General features: G+C 38.1%; 1 protein-coding gene across 1 annotated transcript; it reads left to right on the top strand.

Annotated features, from left to right (window-relative positions):
* Window positions 1-1,238: 1,238 nt before the first annotated feature.
* Window positions 1,239-4,831, top strand: TAS2R38 (taste 2 receptor member 38). Its single transcript, XM_033193713.1, has one exon. The coding sequence runs from the start codon at window positions 1,875-1,877 to the stop codon at window positions 2,874-2,876; it is 1,002 nt and encodes a 333-aa protein (XP_033049604.1). The 5' UTR covers window positions 1,239-1,874; the 3' UTR covers window positions 2,877-4,831.
* Window positions 4,832-23,140: the final 18,309 nt, after the last annotated feature.

Below are 23,140 nucleotides of genomic sequence, written 5' to 3' on the forward strand. Positions count from 1 at the left end.
AAGGTCCATGAGGCTGGTACGGAAACAGAGACAAAGATGACATCTGAGCAGGAACAGAGGCTCTGATTATGTGGGACCTGTAGGCCACTGTAGGAACTTAGTTTTTTTATAGTGTTAAATCTAGCTTAGCCTAAAGCTACCTTACTACATATTTTAAGTTCAGCCTAAACGTTTCTCTGTACATTGTGAACTGTAACATAAACAGAGTTGTAAACAGACCATAGCCTACTCTTGTGCCAATCACCAAATTTTGACCAATCAGTGGTGGCCAACTATTCAAACTGTGTTCAAATATGGCTGATGCCAAGCTGTAAGCAATCCTGCTGTTTCTGTACCTTACTTCTGTTTTCTATACATCACTTTCCTTTTTCTGTCCCTGAATCTTCCACCACGTGGCTGCGCTGGAGTCTCTGTGCCTACTCTGGCTCTGAAGGCTGCCCAATTCATCAATTGTTCTTTGCTCAACTAAACTCTGTTAAACTTAATTTGAATAAGGTTTTTCTTTTAACAATAGTGAGGGAGTTTAAAGGCCCTGAAAGGTTTAAACAGGGGAATGACAGGCTGTAAGTTACATCTTGTCAAGATTGCTACTGTTGCTTTGTGGAAAATAGAGTAAGAGAGTTGGGAAGCAGAAAGAACAGTTAAAAGGCTCCTGTAATAATTCAAGCCAGCACTGTTCACAATAGCTAAGACTTGGAAGCAACCCAAATACGCATCAATGACAGACTGGATAAAGAAAATGTGGCATATATACACCATGGAATACTATGCAGCCATAAAAAAGGATGAGTTCATGTCCTTTGCAGGGACATGGGTGAAGCTGGAAACCATCATTCTCAGCAAACAAAAACAAGAACAGAAAACCAAATGCCACATGTTCTCACTCGTAAGTAGCAGTTGAACAATGAGAACACATGGACACAGAGAGGGGAACATCACACACCAGGGCCTGTCAGGGGTTGGGGGGCAAGAGGAAGGACAGCATTAGGAGAAATACCTAATGTAGATAACGGGTTGATGGGTGCCTATGCAACAAACCTGCATGGTCTGCACATGTACCCCAGAACTTAAAGTATACTAATTAAAAAAATAAAAATAATAATAATCTGAACCAGCTATGCCCCCTTTCCTCTCCCTTCATGACACAGTGCTAGTCTTGTTCATGTTAATATTCTCCTTGCCAAGCACAGTGCCTGGCATAATAATGATGATTGCATGAAACCTCTGGCAAGAGCAAATAAAACTGCAGTCATACACTGACACATGGAAAGGAACCATGCGTTTGTCTATATTAAAAACACAGTCTGTGATAAGTCATTACTTCACAGGTGAGAGAAGGAATGCAAATGAAAAGAGACTCTATTTCGAACCTTAGATCACCAAGAATATCTGCTTTGCCTGCTGCGGGTTTTCTCAAAACCATAAGCAAATCCTGTTCTCTACTCTACCCTCACAGGTCCAGATGGGCATGCAAAACTGGATTTGGGAAATTGAGGCTCTGTTTTGTTTGCATCCCTGATGCTGTGCTGTGGCCTTCTGGGGAGGCGGTTGTACAGGAACACCTGGATTTATTAATCTTGCATCACCCAAGGGTAGAACCATCAGCCTTCCACCGTATGATAAGCTCTTATATGTATCCAAGAGATGTTCTAGAGAAACAACATCCCTCTAAGTTTCCTGCCAGAACTTTTTATGCTCTTGCTTTGGGATAGATCTAGGCAAAGGACTGGATGCTTTGTGAAGGAAAGGTCCTGGCTTGGAACGTACATTTACCTTTCTCCACTGGGTGGCAACTAGGTCTTTAGATTAGCCAACTAGAGAAGATTAGCCAACTAGAGAAGAGAAGTAGAATAGCCAATTAGAGAAGTGACATCATGTTGACTCTAACTCACATCTGCACTGTGTCCTATGAAGTCAGGAGCACATTTCTGTTCATTTCAGTCCTGGAGTTTGCAGTGGGGTTTCTAACCAACGCCTTCATTTTCTTGGTGAATTTTTGGGACATAGTGAAGAGGCAGCCACTGAGCAACAGTGATTGTGTGCTTCTGTGTCTCAGCATCAGCCGGCTTTTCCTGCATGGACTGCTCTTCCTGAGTGCTATCCAGCTTACCCACTTCCAGAAGTTGAGTGAACCACTGAACCACAGCTACGAAGCCATCCTCGTGCTATGGATGATTGCAAACCAAGCCAACCTCTGGCTTGCCACCTGCCTCAGCCTACTCTACTGCTCCAAGCTCATCCGTTTCTCTCACACCTTCCTGATCCATTTGGCAAGCTGGGTCTCCAGGAAGATCTCCCAGATGCTCCTGGGTATTTTTCTTTGCTCCTGCATCTGCACTGTCCTCTGTGTTTGGTGCTTTTTTAGCAGACTTCACTTCACAGTCACAACTGTGCTATTCATGAATAACAATACAAGGCTCAACTGGCAGATTAAAGATCTCAACTTATTTTATTCCTTTCTCTTCTGCTATCTGTGGTCTGTCCCTCCTTTCCTATTGTTTCTAGTTTCTTCTGGGATGCTGACTGTCTCCCTTGGAAGGCACATGAGGACAATGAAGGTCTATACCAGAGACTCTCGTGACCCCAGCCTGGAGGCCCACATTAAAGCCCTCAAGTCTCTTATCTCATTTTTCTGCTTCTTTGTGATATCATCCTGTGCTGCCTTCATCTCAGTGCCCCTACTTATTCTGTGGCATGACAAAATAGGGGTGATGGTTTGTGTTGGGATAATGGCAGCTTGTCCCTCTGGGCATGCAGCCGTCCTGATCTCAGGCAATGCCAAGTTGAGGAGAGCTGTGACAACCATTCTGCTCTGGGCTCAGAGCAGCCTGAAGGTAAGAGCCGACCACATGGCAGATTCCAAGACACTGTGCTGAGAATGGACATAAAATGAACTCTTCCTTAATACGCCCATGAGTCTTCATGAATATGCCTCTGATTCCTCAGGAATACAACTCTGATTCCTCACAAAGCCTTCCGATTTCTTCTGTAAAACACAATGGAAAGTCTCTCCACTTTGTATCCGTGAACTAACTTATAGATGAATAAAATAATTATGCACTATACATGGCCTAGGCAAGAATAATGTTGTTGGTACCCTAGGTTTGTTTTGATAAAATGAACAAAATAATTAGGTGAGATATTTGGTGTAAATCCTTTATATACTATAGCTTATTATTGGTATGAATCAAACCATGAGAAATCACCTCTTCTGAAATATCTATATCCCAAGATTATATGTTTGACTTTTAACGTGACTGCTAAACCTCTTTCTCAGAACTGGTGCTAGCATCATATTTGGAAATATTCACTACTACAATAAGTGTATAATCCTCTTCAAACTCCACAATTTTCATGGAAACAAAGACAAACTTGGAAAGATAGTTATGTCATAATTTCAGCTTCAAGAGGTACCACGTAACTTCAAGAGGCACAAGAGAAAAAAAAAAAAAAAAAACAAGAGGCACAAGAGAATAGTGTATTTTGTCTGAAAATACACTGATTCAGAAATGCACTTTGACCTACTTTATAATGATGGAAGAAAAGCAGATATTTGTTTAGTAGGTGACCTGGATGCCAGTAGGTGCCTTGTGTGGACTTTCTGGCTATGCCCAATTTGCCTTTGAAGATGGTGCTTTGCCTGGTACCAAGTATTTGTCTCTCTAGTTGGGGTCCCTATCCAAATCGCCTAGCTGAAAGGTATATTTGTAGAGATTTGGCATTCTCTGTATTCCTGCACAGCAACCCAGCCAGGAAGGCTTTCCTCAAATCAAGTACTGAAAGACTCAGGAGAAAACAAGGTATACGAGACATTTAAATCTTGGTAGGCTTCACAGTTCACAGGCTTCACAGTTGTAGCAGCTCACCAGCAAGGCTCTTAGTTCTGCCAGCTGTGGGGCCAGAGAACTGTTTCCTCCTCTCAGGCACTTGGTCTTAATAGATCCAAATCTTCACCTCAGTTTTCCTCCAAAAATTAGCCTCCAGTGGCTACAAAATTTGCAACTTCATCTGGCTTCCTCTCCTTGGTGGACACTGAAGTTGTCCCAGGATTCCCTCAAAGACGTCGGTCCTTGCTCTTGGCTGCACATTGAAATTATCTAAGGGGCTTTTTTAAAATCTCAATGTCCAGGCCAAATATGACCAATAAAATCAAATATCTTGAGACAAAATGAGGCTTCTTTTTCTTTAATGCTCCTCAGGTGATTTCAGGGTGCAGCCAATGTTGAGATCCGCTCTTCTAGATGCCCTGTCGGTGTAGAGATGGAGCATCTTTTCATATGTTTATTTGTATGGCTTTATTTTTAACATTGTATTTCTGAGATTCACCCATAATATTATACGAGTCACTGATTGCTTACTTGCTCACTATTTCTGAACATTTTGCATTGCCTACAGTGTGGGGCTACTATGAATAAAGTTTCTATACACATTCTTGAATCCATTTCTTTGTAGGCATAGGTTCATTTCTCAAGTAAATACCTAGGAGTGAAATTACTATGTTAAAACATTTATATTCATTTAACTTTATAAAAACTGTTAAAGAGTTTTCCAAAGTGATCCTAACATTTTATGCTCCCCTCAATAAGGTAGGAGAGCTGTTCCACATTCTCAACAACATTCGGTGTTGTCAGTCTTTTTAATTTTGGCCATTCTAGTGGGGATGAAATGGTATCTCATTGTGGTTTCCATTGCATTTGTATTCTAACTCATGATATGCAGAACAATTGTGTGTGCTTCTTGGCTATTTGTATTTTTTCTATTATAAAGTAACTACCCGTTTTAATATTGAGTTATCTTTTTATGATTGATTTATAAGAATTTATTGATTTGTAGCATTTGTATATGTCTGATAATATACATATATGTATTCATATACAACGCCTATGTATACACAACTGTTTTATATTATCTTTTTATTATTGATTTGTAGAAGTTCATTGATTTGTGTGTGTGTATATACATACATATATGTATACGAAAAATATACATATATATAACATATACAGATACAAGTCCTTTGTCTGATATATGCATTGTGAATATTTTGGCCCAGACTGTGGTTTTCCTTTTTATTTTTTAATAGTGTGCTGATAAGCACAAATGATGACTTTAATAAAACCTAATGTCATTTTTTTCTACAATGCTTGTGCTTTTTATGTCTGCTAGAAAGAATATCTGCCTGCCTCTGACATGCAAAAACAGTCTCTATGATTTTCTCTAGAATTTTCATAGTTTTTCCTTGTTTGGGACTATAATTGATCTTGAATTAATTTTTTTGTGTAGTATTAAGTAGGCCTGAACTTTACTGTTTTTATATGTCTATCTAAGTATGCCAATATCATTCGTTGAAGAGTTTTATTCTTTTTTTTTTTTTTTTTTTTGAGACGGAGTCTCGCTCTGTTGCCCAGGCTGGAGTGCAATGGCCGGATCTCAGCTCACTGCAAGCTCCGCCTCCTGGGTTCATGCCATTCTCCTGCCTCAGCCTCCTGGGTAGCTGGGACTACAGGCGCCCGCCACCTCGCCCGGCTAGTTTTTTGTATTTTTTAGTAGAGACGGGGTTTCACTGTGTTAGCCAGGATGGTCTCGATCTCCTGACCTTGTGATCCACCCGTCTCGGCCTCCCAAAGTGCTGGGATTACAGGCTTGAGCCACCGCGCCCGGCCAAGAGTTTTATTTTCTAATTGACTTGAACTCTTGTTGAAAACCATACAACTATATATGCATGAATCTTTTTCTGGTTTCTATGTTGTGTTCCAGTGATCTATTTGTCCAGACTTTAACCAATACCTCACTTTTGGATTATGGTAGATTACTAGTGAGTTTTTAAATATTCAAAAAGATTCTGTCTGAAAATCTATAAACATATCTCTTTATTTTTTGTCTTTAATTTATCTCAACAATGTTTTGTAACTTTTAGTGTAAAGGTCTTTTGGTAAAATTATTCTTAAGTATTTAATATTAATAATGTTATTGTATATAGAGTTGTTTACATTTTTATTCGCTACCAGCATGTAAAAATACAATTGATTTTTGTATGTTAACCATTATCTGACAACTATACCAAATTTTTTTTTTATTATACTTTAAGTTCTAGGGTACATGTGCATAACGTACAGGTTTGTTACATATGTATATTTGTGCCATGTTGGTGTGCTGCACCCATCAACTCGTCAGCACCCATCAATTCATCATTTATATCATGTATAACTCCCCAATGCAATCCCTCCCCCCTCCCCCCTCCCCATGATAGGCCCCAGTGTGTGATGTTCCCCTTCCCGAGTCCAAGTGATCTCATTGTTCAGTTCCCACCTATGAGTGAGAACATGCGGTGTTTGGTTTTCTGTTCTTGTGATAGTTTGCTAAGAATGATGGTTTCCAGCTGCATCTATGTCCCTACAAAGGACGCAAACTCATCCTTTTTTATGGCTGCATAATATTCCATGGTGTATATGTGCCACATTTTCTTAATCCAGTCTGTCACAGATGGACATTTGGGTTGACTCCAAGTCTTTGCTATTATAAATAGTGCCGCAATAAACATACGTGTGCAAGTGTCTTTATAGCAGCATGATTTATAATCCTTTGGGTATATACCCAGTAGTGGGATGGCTGGGTCATATGGTACATCTAGTTCTAGATCCTTGAGGAATTGCCATACTGTTTTCCATAATGGTTGAACTAGTTTACAATCCCACCAACAGTGTAAAAGTGTTCCTATTTCTCCACATCCTCTCCAACAACTGTTGTTTCCTGATTTTTTAATGATTGCCATTCTAACTGGTGTGAGATGGTATCTCATTGTGGTTTTGATTTGCGTTTCTCTCATGGTGAGTGATGATGAGCATTTTTTCATGTGTCTGTTGGCTGTATGAATGTCTTCTTTTGAGAAATGTCTGTTCATATCCTTTCCCCACTTTTTGATGGGGTTGTTTGTTTTTTTTCTTGTATATTTGTTTGAGTTCTTTGTAGATTCTGGATATTAGCCCTTTGTCAGATGAGTAGATTGCAAAAATTTTCTCCCATTCTGTAGGTTGCCTGTTCACTCTGATGGTAGTTTCTTTTGCTGTGCAGAAGCTCTTTAGTTTAATTAGATCCCATTTGTCAATTTTTGCTTTTGCTGCCGTTGCTTTTGGTGTTTTAGACATGAAGTCCTTGCCCATGCCTATGTCCTGAATGGTACTACCTAGGTTTTCTTCTAGGGTTTTTATGGTATTAGGTCTAACATTTAAGTCTCTAATCCATCTTGAATTAATCTTCGTATAAGGGGTAAGGAAAGGATCCAGTTTCAGCTTTCTACTTATGGCTAACCAATTTTCCCAGCACCATTTATTAAATAGGGAATCCTTTCCCCATTTCTTGTTTCTCTCAGGTTTGTCAAAGATCAGATGGCTGTAGATGTGTGGTATTGTTTCTGAGGACTCTGTTCTGTTCCATTGGTCTATAGCTCTGTTTTGGTACCAGTACCATGCTGTTTTGGTTACTGTAGCCTTGTAGTATAGTTTGAAGTCAGGTAACGTGACGCCTCCAGCTTTGTCCTTTTGACTTAGGATTGTCTTGGCAATGCGGGCTCTTTTTTGGTTCCATATGAACTTTAAAGCCGTTTTTTCCAATTCTGTGAAGAAAGTCATTGGTAGCTTAATGGGGATGGCATTGAATCTATAAATAACCTTGGGCAGTATGGCCATTTTCACGATATTGATTCTTCCTATCCATGAGCATGGTATGTTCTTCCATTTGTTTGTGTCCTCTTTGATTTCACTGAGCAGTGGTTTGTAGTTCTCCTTGAAGAGGTCCTTTACATCCCTTGTAAGTTGGATTCCTAGGTATTTTATTCTCTTTGAAGCAATTGTGAATGGAAGTTCATTCCTGATTTGGCTCTCTGCTTGTCTGTTACTGGTGTATAAGAATGCTTGTGATTTTTGCACATTAATTTTGTATCCTGAGACTTTGCTGAAGTTGCTTATCAGCTTAAGGAGATTTTGGGCTGAGACAATGGGGTTTTCTAAATATACAATCATGTCATCTGCAAACAGAGACAATTTGACTTCTTCTTTTCCTAACTGAATACCCTTGATTTCTTTCTCTTGCCTGATTGCCCTAGCCAGAACTTTCAACACTATGTTGAATAGGAGTGGTGAGAGAGGGCATCCCTGTCTTGTGCCAGTTTTCAAAGGGAATTTTTCCAGTTTTTGCCCATTCAGTATGATACTAGCTGTGGGTTTGTCATAAATAGCTCTTATTATTACTGGGTATATAATGAAATGAAGGCAGAAATAAAGATGTTCTTTGAAACCAATGAGAACAAAGATACAACATACCAGAATCTCTGGGACACATTTAAAGCAGTGTGTAGAGGGAAATTTATAGCACTAAATGCCCACAAGAGAAAGCAGGAAAGATCTAAAATTGACACTCTAACATCACAATTAAAAGAACTAGAGAAGCAAGAGCAAACACATTCAAAAGCTAGCAGAAGGCAAGAAATAACTAAGATCAGAGCAGAACTGAAGGAGATAGAGACACAAAAAACCCTCCAAAAAAATCAATGAATCCAGGAGTTGGTTTTTTGAAAAGATCAACAAAATTGACAGACCGCTAGCAAGACTAATAAAGAAGAAAAGAGAGAGGAATCAAATAGATGCAATAAAAAATGATAAAGGGGATATCACCACCGACCCCACAGAAATACAAACTACCATCAGAGAATACTATAAACACCTCTATGCAAATCAACTAGAAAATCTAGAAGAAATGGATAATTTCCTGGACACTTACACTCTCCAAGACTAAACCAGGAAGAAGTTGAATCCCTGAATAGACCAATAGCAGGCTCTGAAATTGAGGCAACAATTAATAGCCTTCCCACCAAAAAAAGTCCAGGACCAGATGGATTCACAGCTGAATTCTACCAGAGGTACAAGGAGGAGCTGGTACCATTCCTTCTGAAACTATTCCAATCAATAGAAAAAGAGGGAATCCTCACTAACTCTTTTTATGAGGCCAACATCATCCTGATACCAAAGCCTGGCAGAGACACAACAAAAAAAGAGAATTTTAGACCAATATCCCTGAAGAACATCGATGCAAAAATCCTCAATAAAACACTGGCAAACCGGATTCAGCAGCACATCAAAAAGCTTATCCACCATGATCAAGTGGCTTCATCCCTGGGATGCAAGGCTGGTTCAACATTCGCAAATCAATAAACATAATCCAGCATATAAACAGAACCAAAGTCAAGAACCACATGATTATCTCAATAGATGCAGAAAAGGCTTTTGACAAAACTCAACAGCCCTTCATGCTAAAAACGCTCAATAAATTCGGTATTGATGGAACGTACCTCAAAATAACTATACCAAATTAATATATTGGTTCTAGTAGCTGTTTGAAGATTCTTTGAAATTTTATACTTAATCATGTCATCAGCAAATAAAGACAATTTTATTTCTTCTTTCTCCATACATATGCCCTTTATTTTTTAAAAATGTATTTCACTGGCTAGGATCTCTGGTGTTGTGCTGATTAGATTTAATGTGAATACACATTCTGGCCTTGTTCCTGTTTTTAGGAAGAAAATATTCACTATTTCATCATTGGGTATAAAGTTAACTGTAGGTCATTTTTAGATTCCCTTTGTCAGATGCAAAAAGCCCATTTGTATTCCTACTTTGCTAACAATTTTTACCATTAATGAGTCTTGAATTTTATTTTAAATTTTTTTGTATTTATTGAGATGATTCTACAGTTTTTCTTCTCCATTTTGTTAACATGGTGAATTACACTGATTAATCTTTGAATGTTAAATAAACTCTGCATTCCTGGTATAAGCCTCACTTAGTGTATTATTCTCTTTATATGTTGCTCTACTTTATTTGCTAATATATTGTTAAGGATCTTTGTATATATGTTTATGTGGAATACCAACCTCTATTTTTCTTTTTTCTTTTTTTAATTACATATCTTTGTCAAGATTTGGTGACAAGGTTATTCTGGCCTAATGAAACAAATTAGAAAACATTTCCTCCATCTTTATTTTCTTAAAACTTTGTGTAAGATTGGTATTATTTCTTCTCTAAATATTTGATATGATTCACCAGAGAAACCATTTGGACCTGAAGTTTTTTATTCAGGAAGGTTTGCTTTTTTCAAAGCAATTACAACCTATTTAATAGATATAGTACCATTAAGATTTTCTGTTTCTTCTTGTGTCTATTTTGGTTTCATTTTTTAAGGAGTTTGTCCATTTTATCTAAGTTTTTAACTTTTTGCCATAAATTTGATCAGAATGTTTGTAGTAGACGGTTTTCTATTCCCTCATTCTCAGTTTTGATTACTTTGTTGTCTCTTTTTATTTATTGTTCTAGCCAGTGATTCATCAACTTGTTGATGTTTACAAGCAATCATCATTTGGTTTCATCTGATTTTCTCTACTTCTTTTATTTCTTCCTATTTATGTTCTATTATTTATTATTTCTTTGGTCTAATTTCTAACCAATGTTTTATATAGAATTGCATTGTTTAATTTCTAAGAATTTGGGACTTCACTAGATACCTTATTGGTTCTAATTTCTAATTTAATTCCATTGCCATCAGAAAACATATTCTGTAATATTTCAACCTTTTGAAATTTATTGAGACTTACTTTATGGCCCAGCATATTGTCTATCTTTGTGAATAATTCATGTACATTGAAAAAGATATGCTGTTGTTGAATGTAGTGCCCCATAACTATCAGTTAGGTCAAGGTGCTTGATAGTGTTATTTAGATCTTCTACATTCTTACTGACTTTTTGTCTCATTTTAATCTCAAATAATGAGAGAGAAGTGTAAAAATCTTTCACCACAATTATGGATTTGTCTACTTCTCTCTGTAGTCCTGTCAGTATTTGCTTCATCCTTTTTGAAGCTCTGATATTAAATTCTTACATTTTTATAATTGCTATGTGTATTTGATGAATTTACCCTTTTATAATTTTAGAATTATAAAATAATTTACAATTACCTTTATCTCTCATAATACTTCATCTCTTATAATATTTGCCTTGAAGTTCACTTTGATATTAAAATAGTCACTCTAGCTTTCACATGCTTTTTGTTTTCTTGGTGTGTTAGGTCATTCTTGCATTGCTGTAAACAAATATCTGAGGCTGGGTAATTTATAAGAAAAGAGATTTAATTGGTTCATGGTTCTGCAAGCTGTACAGAAAGCACAGCAACAGCATCTGTTTCTGGTGAGGCCTCCGGAAGTTTACAGTCATGATGGAAACTGAAGGGGGAGCAGGCATCTCACATGGCAAGAGCCGGAGCAAGAGAGAGAGGGGAAGGGAGATGCGCTACACTTTTAAACATCCAGATCTCATGAGAACTGACTCACCATCGTAAGGAAAGCACAAAGCCACAAGAAATCTGCCCTCATAGTTTAAACACAATCCACCAGGCCCCACCTCCAACATTAAGGATTACCTTTCAACATGAGATTTAGAGAGAACAATATTCAAACTATATCACTTGGTTAACTTTTCTATCCTATTACTTTCAAATCTCTCTTTATTTTTCAAATTTGTCTGTTAAGAGAAAGGCACTGGACCAATATATTCAAAGTGCTAAAACAACACTGTCAGTCATCCTGTATTCAGTAAACTGTCCTTCAAATGTGAGGAAGAAATTAAGACATTTTCAGACAAAGAAAATCTGATAGAGTTCATTACCAGCAGATCTGCTCTGCAAGAAGTGCTTAAGGGAGCCCTGCAAAGTGAAACAAAACAACACTAGATAGGAATTCAAAGCTGTATGAAAAAAAAAAAGACCTTAATGAAGCTACATGGGCGGTTAATAAAAGCTAGCGTAAGTTAGTAACAACAGTTTGTAACTCCACTTTTTGTTCTCTACATAATTAAAGGGACTAATACACTTAAAAAATTATGAGTCTAAAAGCTAGTTTTATTGTAACTTTGGTTTGTAACTCCATGTTTTGTTTTGTAAATAATTTAAAAGACTAATTTAGGCTGGGCACGGTGGCTCATTTTTAAGAGCCTGTAATCCTAACACTTTGGGAGGCTGAGGCAGGTGGATCACTTGAGGTCAGGAGTTGGAGACCAGCCTGGCAAACATGGTGAAACCTCATCTCTACTAAAAATACAAAAATTAGCCAGGCATTGTGTCATGCGCCTGTAATCCCAGCTATTAGGGAGGCTGAGGCAGGAGAATTGCTTGAACCTGGGATGCAGAGACTGCAGTGAGCCAAGATGGCACCACTGAACTCCAGCCTGGGTGACAGAGTGAGACTCCGTTAAAAAAAAAAAAAAAGACTAATTTATTTAAAGAATTATTTAGCTTAGAAAAGGACAGAGGAAGGGATGCAGCAAGGTGGCTGAATATAAGCCTATACCCCTACCCATCCCTTGGCAACAGCCACATGGCATGGAGAATCTGTATGCTTGAGGGAGGGCACAGCAGGTGTGAGGCTTTGCATTGAACTCAGTGCTGCCCTGTCACAGCAGAAAGCAGAACCAAGTAAAAGTCAGCTGACATCTGTCCATGGAGGGAGCATTTGAATTGGCCCTAGCCAGAAAGCCTATCCCAGAGGCCAGAACTTAAGTTCTGGCCAACCTAACCACTGCAAGATGGAGTGCTCTAGGGCTCTAAGTAAACTTGAGGGGCAGATTGGGCCACAAGGATTGCAATTCCTAGTCAAATCTTAGTGCTAGCCTAGGCTCGAAGCCAGTCAACTTGGGGGGCAAGTGACCTATGTCAGAGTGGCTAAGACAGTGTTTGTGCCACCCTGCCCACGCACCCCGGAAGCAGCCACACAATGTGGAGAAATCAATTTCTTTGGAATAGGGAGAGTGCAGTGATTGAGAGACTTTACATTGAACTCAGTGCTGCCCTGTCAAAGTGGAGACCTGGCAGGATGCATCACCTACAGACTAAAGAGACCCTGGGCCCTGAATAACCAACAGTGATATCCCCATAATATGCTGCAGTTTGGGCTCTGAGACATGTTGGCTTTGGGTGTGATCCAGCACATCTCCAGCTGTGGTGGTTATGGTGAAAGACTCCCTTCTGTTTGAGAAAAGCAAGAGGAAAAGAAAATGGGGCTCTGTCTTCCACCTTAGGTCCCAATTTAGCCACAGTAGGTCAGAGCACCAAGCAGGATCTTGGGGTCCCTGAATCCAGGTCTAAGCTCTTGGTCAGTATTTCTGAGCCTGTCCTGGGCTGGAGGGAAATCCACTACCTTGAAGAATGAGCTCTAGGCCTGGCAGCATTCATCGCAAGCTGACTGAAGAGCTCTTAATCTTTAAGTGAACATCAGTGGAGGCCTGGCAGAGCTCCCTGTGGAATCGTGATGGTGGTGGCCACAAAGACAGGCTCCTCTGCCTGGGGAAAGGGCAGAGAAGAATAGGAAGAATTTTGTCTTGTGGTTCAAGTGCCAGCTTAGCTTCAGCAGAATGGGACACCAGGTAAATTTCTAAGGTTTTTTACTTCAGTCCCTGGCTCCCAGATATCATCTGTGGACCCTCCCAGGGCCTAGGGTAACTCGCCACTCTGAAGGTGGAAACACAAACCTCTAGCAGGTATTTGGACCTGGGAGATTCTGTATTGGACCCTGGAGCCCGCTGCTTGGGCCTGCTCCCGCACTGTGGAGTATACTTTCATTTTCAATACATCTTTGCTTTTGTTGCTTCATTCCAAAAAAAAGGGGGTGGGGGGCAAACGACTTGAATAGACATTTCTCCAAAGAAGATACACAAATGGCCAATAAACACATGAAAAGATGGTCAACATCATTAATCACTGGGAAAATGCAAATCAAAATTATAATGATTAAAACTGTCAGCAAAATCAGCATAGAAGGGACTACCTTAAGGTAATAAAAGCCATCTATGACAAACCCACAGCCAACATTACACTAAACGGGGAAAAGTTGAAAGGATTTCCCCTGAGAACTGTAACAAGTCAAGGATGCCTACTTTCACCACTTCTATTCAACATGGTACTGAAAGTTCAAGCCAGAGCAATCAAAGAGAAAAAAATAAGGGGCATCCAAATCGGCAAAGAGGAAGTCAAACTGTCACTGTTTGCTGATGATATGATCGTATACCTAGAAAACCCTAAAGACTTACCCAAAAAGCTCCTACAACTGGTAAATGAATTCAGAAAAGTTTCAGGATGCAAAATTAATGTACACAAATCAGTAGCTCTGCCATATGCTAACAGTGACCAAACTGAGAACCAAATCATGAACTCAACCCTTTTCACAATAGCTACCAAAAAAAAAAAAAAAAACTTAGGAATATACCTATACACCTAACCAAGGATGTGAAAGACCTCTACAAGGAAAACTACAAAACACGGCTGAAAGAAATCATAGATGACACAAACAAATGGAAACATATCTCATGCTCATGGGTGGGTAGAATCAATATTGTGAAAATGACCATCCTGCCAAAGCAATCTACAAATTCAATGCAATACCCATCAAAATGCCACATGTTGTGGAATGCCTAAATCAAGTTAGTTAACATATGCATTACCTCACATACATACCATATTTTTGTGATGAAAACACTTAAAACCTACTCTCTTAGCAATTTTCAATAATAAAATACATGGTTATTAACTGTAGTCACTATGTTGTACAGTACTTCTATGAATTCAACTTTTTAAAATTCCACATTGGATTTTTTCTTGAAATTGTCAGCTATATTTTCAAGAAACTAACAGAAGAGAAAATATGGTTGTTTATATTTGCCCACATACTAGCCATTTCTAGTACTGTGCATTTAGGCTCGAAGGGTGATGCAGAGTAATAAAATGTGGTCTGTTTAGCATAGAACCTTCAATTTAGTTGAGGGTTACACACAAACATATAGGAAACATTTAAATAGCAATAAGAGGTTGCATCTAATTAGGTGTCAAAATTACTGGCATAAACAAACTGTGTAACCAGGCTTTGGATCGGAAAGCAAGTGAATGTCATAGACAAAGGTTTAGAGGTGGGAATGAGCATAGCAAGTTCTCTATAGCAGGTAGAGGTCAGATTATGGAGCTAAACTCAAGAGTTGGGGCTTTTTCATGTTAGTGGTTATAACAGAATCTTAAGTAAGGAAATGACACAATCACAGCAGTTATTTTATGTGCAGGATTTATTTCAAGAGGAGGAGGCAGAGGATTTGAACCATGTACACATCAGTTACAATAAAAGGAAATTTGGTCTGGGATGGAGGTAGTAGGAATGATGAAAAAGGAATAGATTGAGAGACCTTTGGAAAAACATCATCAGCTAGTGTCTTGATGTGGTGGTTAAGGAAGGAAGAACCAAGGAGGATTTCATTGTGGGGCTCTAATATGATGTAATCACGTAAGAAAAATTGAAGAAGTTGAGAGAGGAAGTTGGTTTGAGTTTGGAAGAAATAGTAAAACTTGGAATGTATTACAACTGGGTAGACATCATGCTTTCTACTTAGAAAACACCAGCAGACCTTTGAAAATGAAGAAGTGAAACTCAGATTAGAGGTTGGAACTAGAAATAGACTTGTAGTCATCAAAAGAGGGGCTGTCCTGAAAAACATAAGATTTGATTTGGGTTATAAAGGTAGAAGGAAAATGTTGGGAAGGTTAGAGGCTGTAAAATTCTGGGAGGAGCAAGTGGGCAAGAAGTAGTGGGGATGGTTGGAAAAGGCTTTTTTTTTTTTTTTTTTTTTTTTGGCTTCTAAGTCCCTCCTTTCTTCAGGGAACAACCACCTCCACCTTCTCGTTGTGCTGCCATCAAGAGTTCTCCATGATCCTGCCCTTTACCATATTTGATGGATCCATTGCTAGCCCATTCAAAGTCTATTTTGGGGAATTTTCTAACTTGATCAAAGAAAACACCGGTAAGACATGAAATGCAGCAGCTTCTCATATCTATATTCTCTACCATTTAGCCTATTACACACAGAAATGAACAGAGACAAGAAGTGAATATGGCTAAAACCTGCTTTTTTTCAGTTCCTGATGTTCCAGAGGTCCAGCTATATCCTTGCCCTGTTTTGGTTTCATTGTATAATCCTTTATCATATTCCATGAGCCAATACATACCACTTTTGCCTAAATCTGTTTGAATTGAATTTCTGGCCTTTGCAACCAAAAGATGTATGCTGCGCTGAGTGGTACAAAATCACATAAATGGAACAATTAAGTCCTTGAGCAGACACATAGAGAAGGGATAAACACATAAGTTAGTTGTGGACCAGGAAAAAAAAGCATCATTCTTAGAATGGCCTGTCTCAGACTCAATGGGAAATCTAAATAGAAGATTAAATTTCAGTACCAAAAAAAAAAAAAAGAACTGTCAGAGAAGATCTAAAGAATGCGTTATTGTTAGAACCTCTTACATAGTTTGTTTTATTCTACCTGATCCACTTTGTTTGCAAGGTATATTTAACTTGACAGGTTTATGATTAAATTTAAATAAAGGTTTATTTATTTAATGGTGCTATTAACTTAAATACTGCCTGAGCAGGTGTTGCACTTTTAAATAAGGTTAGGGGATGAAATGATGACACAGGCGTTAACCCTGAGCTTTTCTGTGCAAAAAAGGCCCTAAATATACACAACTATTTAATAGGTTGTAATTATATTGGGAGAATGCTCCAAGTCCCTCTCATTCCAGGTCATCTCTTCTCCTAATCATTCAGCAAATATGCTGTGTGCACTTGAGGGGCATCCATGCCCATAGTAGAGGTAGGGGAAACTGAAGAAGAATTGGTGAAGACAAAGTATATGGACTTCACTGTTTTGCTGAGGGCTAGCATCTCCCAAGTTACAGACACCGTTCAGGTCCTCAGACATCACCTAGTTGAAGCAGAGAGGTAGTGGAGCCCTTCATATGTGGAAGTGTGAACACAGATAGACATAGCCTGAGGAAAACATGAGACACTTGATCATCCATCTATGAACTTTAAGGATTTCCAGAGTTAGCCCCAGACATTCCAACCTCAGATTAATTACAGAAATAATTAATAAGAGCCTGGGGAAGGTGATATTTGAGTGCCTTTCGACTTGTTTAAACACCTGGTGGAATTAAGTATTTGTTTTTACATGTGGTTTAGTTTGGTATAAACCTGGGGATTCCTACTGCACTCTTTTGTGTCTTTTATTTTCCATTTAGATCTTTGAGCAATGAGTTTGAATATCATGTACAGAGGTTTTTCCGCTACTTTTTGTTTCTAGGATACGAACTTTCAGAGAGACTCCAGTTGAAATTAGTGTAGTCAGTTGTTTAGCCTGGGGGTTCTGGAGTCATAGTGGTTGATAATTGCAAATCTCAGCTCCAACACGGACCAAATTAGAAACATCAAAATACCCATTAATAGATAAATGGATAAACACGTTGTGATATATTCATGCAATGGTGTGCTACACAGCAGTGCAACTGAACATGGATGACCTCACAAACATATTGTTGAATGAACAAAGAAAGTTTTAGGGCAATTCATATACTAGGATACCATTATTGCAGTTCTTAAATATCTACAAAACACTACATATTATACAGGGTTTCGTAAGTGTGTGAGAAAACAGGAAGAAATGTGTGAGAATTATAAACACCTCATTCAGGAGCATGGTTAATGCTGATGGAAGAGTAGTATAAAAAGAGATTCCATTATTTTGTAATGCTTCAGCTCTTAGGTTAGGAGATAGGTGTTTCTTGTTATTATTATATTATCATTTATTCTTTTACGTATACCTGAAATACTATGATATATATTTTGAGATGAAGTTTTGCTCTTTCTCTCAGGTTGGAGTGTAGTGGTGTGATCTCAGTTCACTGCAACCTCCGTCATCTGGTTTCAAGCGATTCTCCTGCCTCAGCCTCCCAAGTAGTTGGGATTATAGGCGCCTGCCATTACGCCTGGCTAATTTTTGTATTTTTAGTAGAAACGAGGTTTCACCATGTTGGCCAGGCTGGTCTCGAACTCCTGACCTCGTGATCCACCCGCCTCAGCCTCACAAAGTGTTGGGATTACAGGTGTGAGCCACCACACCCAGCCCTGTAAAATATTTTTTAAAGATTACATCATAGATTTGACTCTGTTTTTGTTAACATTACACACTATGTAAGTACTTTATTTCTCTGACAGGACATTCACATATAGATAATACAATTGTATAATGAGTTTCTCTCATTCTTAGAAAGTATTTTTTGGAAGGCATATTAACAATAAACAATCTAGTCTACTTCCTATGGCAGAATTAGTCTTCAGAAACGAAACATGACACAAAATAAATTCTAAGATTATAAAATGAAAGATTAATGTCTAGTATATGTTCTCTACCTTTAAAATTATTGGGCAAATATTCTATCTATATTTAGAAGAATCCATACTTGAAACAACTATTTTCCATTCTGAATTAGAATGCAATTAAATACAGTTCCTAGTTAGTGGATTAAAGATAATATTTTGTAATTCACATTATTATGAACAAATTAACCTGAAATTATAATCTGCAAAAGAAAAAAGACTAGGTTTCTACTTCCAAATAAAAGGTATAATGAATTTTGAAAACATAATTTAATGATGAAATATTTCCATTTATCAATTTATATTTTTTCTTTTCTTTTTCCTTTGGTTGTTTCTTTGGTTTTTTGTTTGTTTGTTTGTCTGTTTGTTTGCTTGTTTATTGAGATGGAGACTCGCTCTGTCACCCAAGCTGGAGGGCCATGGTGCAATCTCAGCTCATGCAACCTCTGCCTCCTGGGTTCCAGTGATTCTCCTGCCTCAGCCTCCTAAGTAGTTGGGATTACAGGCACATGCCACCATGCCCGGCTAAGTTTTGTATTTTTAGTAGAGACAGGGTTTCACCATGTTGGCCAGGCTGGTCTCAAACTCCTGACCTTAAGTGATCCATCTGCCTCAGCCCCCCAAAGTGTGGGATTACAGGCATGAGTGGCCATGTCCACCCCAGTTTGTATTTTTTCAATGAATTTAATATATTTTCTCCAATATTATGCATGTTTGTATCATGAGTTTCATTCCGTAAACTAAAGTCTTATAGTTCAGACAGATGTTTTTCTTATCCCTGGTTGACTTCACGCATTATACTAATTTTCAGACCCTTACAGGTATTTGAGTTTATAAACCATTGGTTTACAGGCCACAACACTATAAAAACATATAAAGAGATCTTGCTTTGGCAGAATTATATGCACTATCCATCACCAAACAAAATAATGAACCTTTAGCTTGATGTACCTTCATAATAGTCAATTCACCGTTTATGGTTTCACTGTGTCCCCACCCAAATCTCACTTTGAATTGCAATAATCCCCATGTCTCAAGGGCGGGGCCAGGTGGAGAGAAATGAATCATGGGGCAGTTTCCCCCATACTGTTCTGATGGTCTCATGAGACCTGATGGTTTCACAAATGAGAGTTCCCCTACACAATCTCTTCTGCCTGCCACCCTGTAAGCCATGCTTTTGCTTCTCCTTTGCCTTCCACCATGATTGTGAGGCTTCCCTAGCCATGTGGAACTGTGAAACCGATTCCATTAAACATCTTTCCTTTATAAATTACCCAGTCTCAGGTATGTGGGCTTTTGTTGTTGTTGTTGTTGTTGTTGTTTTGAGGGAGTTTTGCCTTGCTCTGTCACCCAGGCTGGAGTACAATGGTGCGATCTCTGCTCACTGCCACCTCTGCCTCCTGGGTTCAAGCAATTCCCCTGCCTCAGCCTCCTGAGTAGCTGGGATTACAGCTGCCTGCCACCACTTCCAGCTAATTTTTGTATTTTTAGTAGAGACAGGGTTTCACCATGTTGGTCAGACTGGTCTTGAACTCCTGACCTCAGGTGATCCACCTGCCTTGGCCTCCCAAAGTGCTGGGACTACAGGCATGAGCCACTGCGCTCAGCCAGGTATGTTTTTATTAGCAGCGTGAGAACAGACTAATACGACCAGCCCCAGCCATAATCACAAAATTTGTAAGTCTTACCTTTATAATTGTGTGTCTGTGTAATTCAAAATATTTCCTAAATTCAAAGACTAGCAGTCCTCAAAAGTGATTTCAAATTTAATCTTATCACAGAAATTGCTGCTTTCAAATGATATTTTCTGTCAGCTTATGCTTTACAATTCTTCCAAAATCGTAGCGCCATCTTTTAGCTAGGGCACTTCAAAACTTCTATTTCTCAAGTCAATTTTGTTAAATTCTATTTATATGGCTATTTATCTATTTTTTAAAGTTTAAAATTGCAATGGCTTAAATTTGTGGCATTCTCTTATTATCATATTTCACAGAATTTCAGATAATGTCAATCACAAGATGCACCATAATTTTATATATCACTAAGAAAGAAAAATTAAAATCTGCCTATTAAAATACTTCACAGTGCCTTCTTATCATTGACTAAGATATATCCCAAATTCAGAGATGGTATTAAAAATAATATGCAACATGGCACATGTATACATATGTAACAAACCTGCACGTTGTGCACATGTACCCTAGAACTTAAAGTATAATTAAAAAACAAATAAATAATAATAATGTGCAGAGTCAATGCAATGTAGTACTCTTTTAAATCTCTGCGTACCTATATTTCTTTTGTTCATTTATGTTTTTTAGTACACATGTGGAATACAACAGATTATCATGTTATGAATCCAATTCATTACACAAAGCACTGAATATTTTATGGTCCTAGACATTCAAGCATGTCTGGTATACTACGTTAACTACCACATCTATAAATACATTAGTACAACGTGTTTCCTGATGAATGATGCAATAAACAGACTTCAGTTCCTTGCCATTGCAAAATGTTGCCACAGTGGTTTTAAATTGACGAATAAGTCTGTCTTAGATGTGTCATCACAGAATTTCTGTAGAGTCATGCTTACTAATTTGACTTCTCTACAGTAGAATATCAAGGATTTTCTTGGCACACAAAAATGTCATTCCTTGATATTTTATGTATCATAGGTACCCTTTTAATGAATTCATTGGTTGCATAAAATTTTTCATCAGTACCACTAGTAAATATCACTAGCTGCTTAGAATTATTATTTATATCTTCGTTTTCATCAGCTGTAATATAAAATACCACAGAACATTTCATTTTTCTCCAATAAGTCTTCAGGTATGGTCACTATTCTCAGCAACAGTATTTCTCACTCACTCCATAGCCTGTGGTCTCTTCATTCTATCTTTTGTTTTCCCTCTTTCAATAGATGTATGACTGTAAACCATTCTCACTCTAAGGAAAAAACAGCTTTGCATGCATGACAATGGCTGGCAACTGGATTCCTTCCACAGGGGTGGTGAGACTGGAGACAGAATTGATGAGGCCTGACTCCTGCTCCAGCTGACCACTGGCCTATGCAAATGTGTTCTCCATAGTGTGAGATCTCCTAAGTAATGGGATATTTGTTGAAATCTAAATTTCAATATGTTAATCCAAATTTTTTAAAACACTGAACAGGTCAAACAAAATACAGCTGCATACTGAGTGCAATCTATGGGCCACCAGTTTGCAGCCTCTCTCCAATGGGGTGTGGGAGTGTGTTTCTGCTTTCGAGCACTTGCTTACAAGGGATAAGGAACTGAGACAGAGAACTGGGAAATAAACTCTTTAAAAGATGCAATTTTGGCGGAGCATGGTGACTCACGCCTGTAATCCCAGCACTTTGGGAGGCCAAATTGGGCAGATCACCCAAGGTCAGGAGTTTGAAACCAGCCTGGCCAACATGGTAAAACCCTGCCTCTACTGAAAATACAAAAATTAGCTGGATGTGGTAGTGCATGCCTGTAATCCCAGCTACTCAGACGACTGAGGCACGAGAATCACTTGAACCTAGGATGCAGAGGTTGCAGTGAGCCAAGATTGTGCCACTGTACTCCAGCTTGGATGACAGAATGAGACTATCTCAAAAAACTAAATGAATAAATAAAAATGATGCTATTTAGGTTGAATAACCAGAATATAATGATAGATTGTTGTATTCTGGTGTCATTTTTCTGTGGAATTCTTCTGAAGAAAGTCAAACGTCTAGACTAGAGAGGACAGACCCTTTCCTCTTACCAGGCATCCCATTAGACCACAGGGCTCTGAAAACTGCGTTAGAGGGAGTGGAAGTTGGGCTATAAATCACAAATTCTAACAGCCACATCCCTGAGCAATTTTAAGTTAAATCTGGATTGTACTTTACTTTTATTATTGGTTTCTGAGTCACAACGTTTCACTATCAAAACCCTAGATGTTTATCTATGATCATCTAGGATTTAGAATATTTCAACAAATATTTTAAAGACAGTTAATATTTTATTTCTTCACAGATTTTTCTGCTCAGAAGCTTCCAGAATATTTCTTTTTTAAAGAAATCACCAGTGTCTAGGTTTAGATTTCCTTTCATTGATTTTGCCTAATTTTCAGCTTTCTCACTTATATTTTCTTTCACAATTACTTTGATTATTGCTGTTCTTACATGTTATATTTTCATGCTTTCTCTTTTGCAAGCCACAGCATGTATAAGGATCTGTTAGATCTAATATAAATATCTCTCTTTCTTTATCCTCTACTTGTATTTCTTTTTCACTTTTTCTCTAAATTCCAAATTAATATTTCATATCTTCTGATTTACCTATTTTCTTTCTATTGTATCCAGTCAGCTATTCAGAGCCCTTCACTTCATTGTTTTTTTTAAGCCAGCAATTAAACCTCAAAGCATTTGTCGGTCCATTTCATTATATTAAGTCATATGTCTTTCATAGAATTAGTGTTCTCTAAAATCTTAATAAAAACATATGAGGTGTTTTGTAACATTTCCTATGTCTTGTAATTATTTTGTTTCACAGACGGACATTGGATCTCTTCCTTCACAATGCTCATCTCATTTTGAGTATTCTCGCATTCCCATTGTTTTTTCCATGTGTTAAACTTTGAAGTGAAAAATGAGAGAGTTTTGCCCATATTCAAAGTTCTAAAGCCTAGTGATGGGTTCTGATAGATATTGCAAATACCAAATCTTAGAGGATTTGATCAAGGAAAATGGGGGAAGTTTTATATTTACTCTAGTTCTGTGTTGCCAGGCTAGAGACGAACTGAGCAGGAAGTTTGACCACTGAGCATAGTGTTTCTTTTGCTTGGTGCTGGGG

The sequence above is a fragment of the Trachypithecus francoisi genome, unplaced genomic scaffold (genome assembly GCF_009764315.1).
Source record: "Trachypithecus francoisi isolate TF-2019V2 unplaced genomic scaffold, Tfra_2.0 Lachesis_group4, whole genome shotgun sequence".
In the NCBI taxonomy this organism is placed as follows: Eukaryota; Metazoa; Chordata; class Mammalia; order Primates; family Cercopithecidae; genus Trachypithecus; species Trachypithecus francoisi.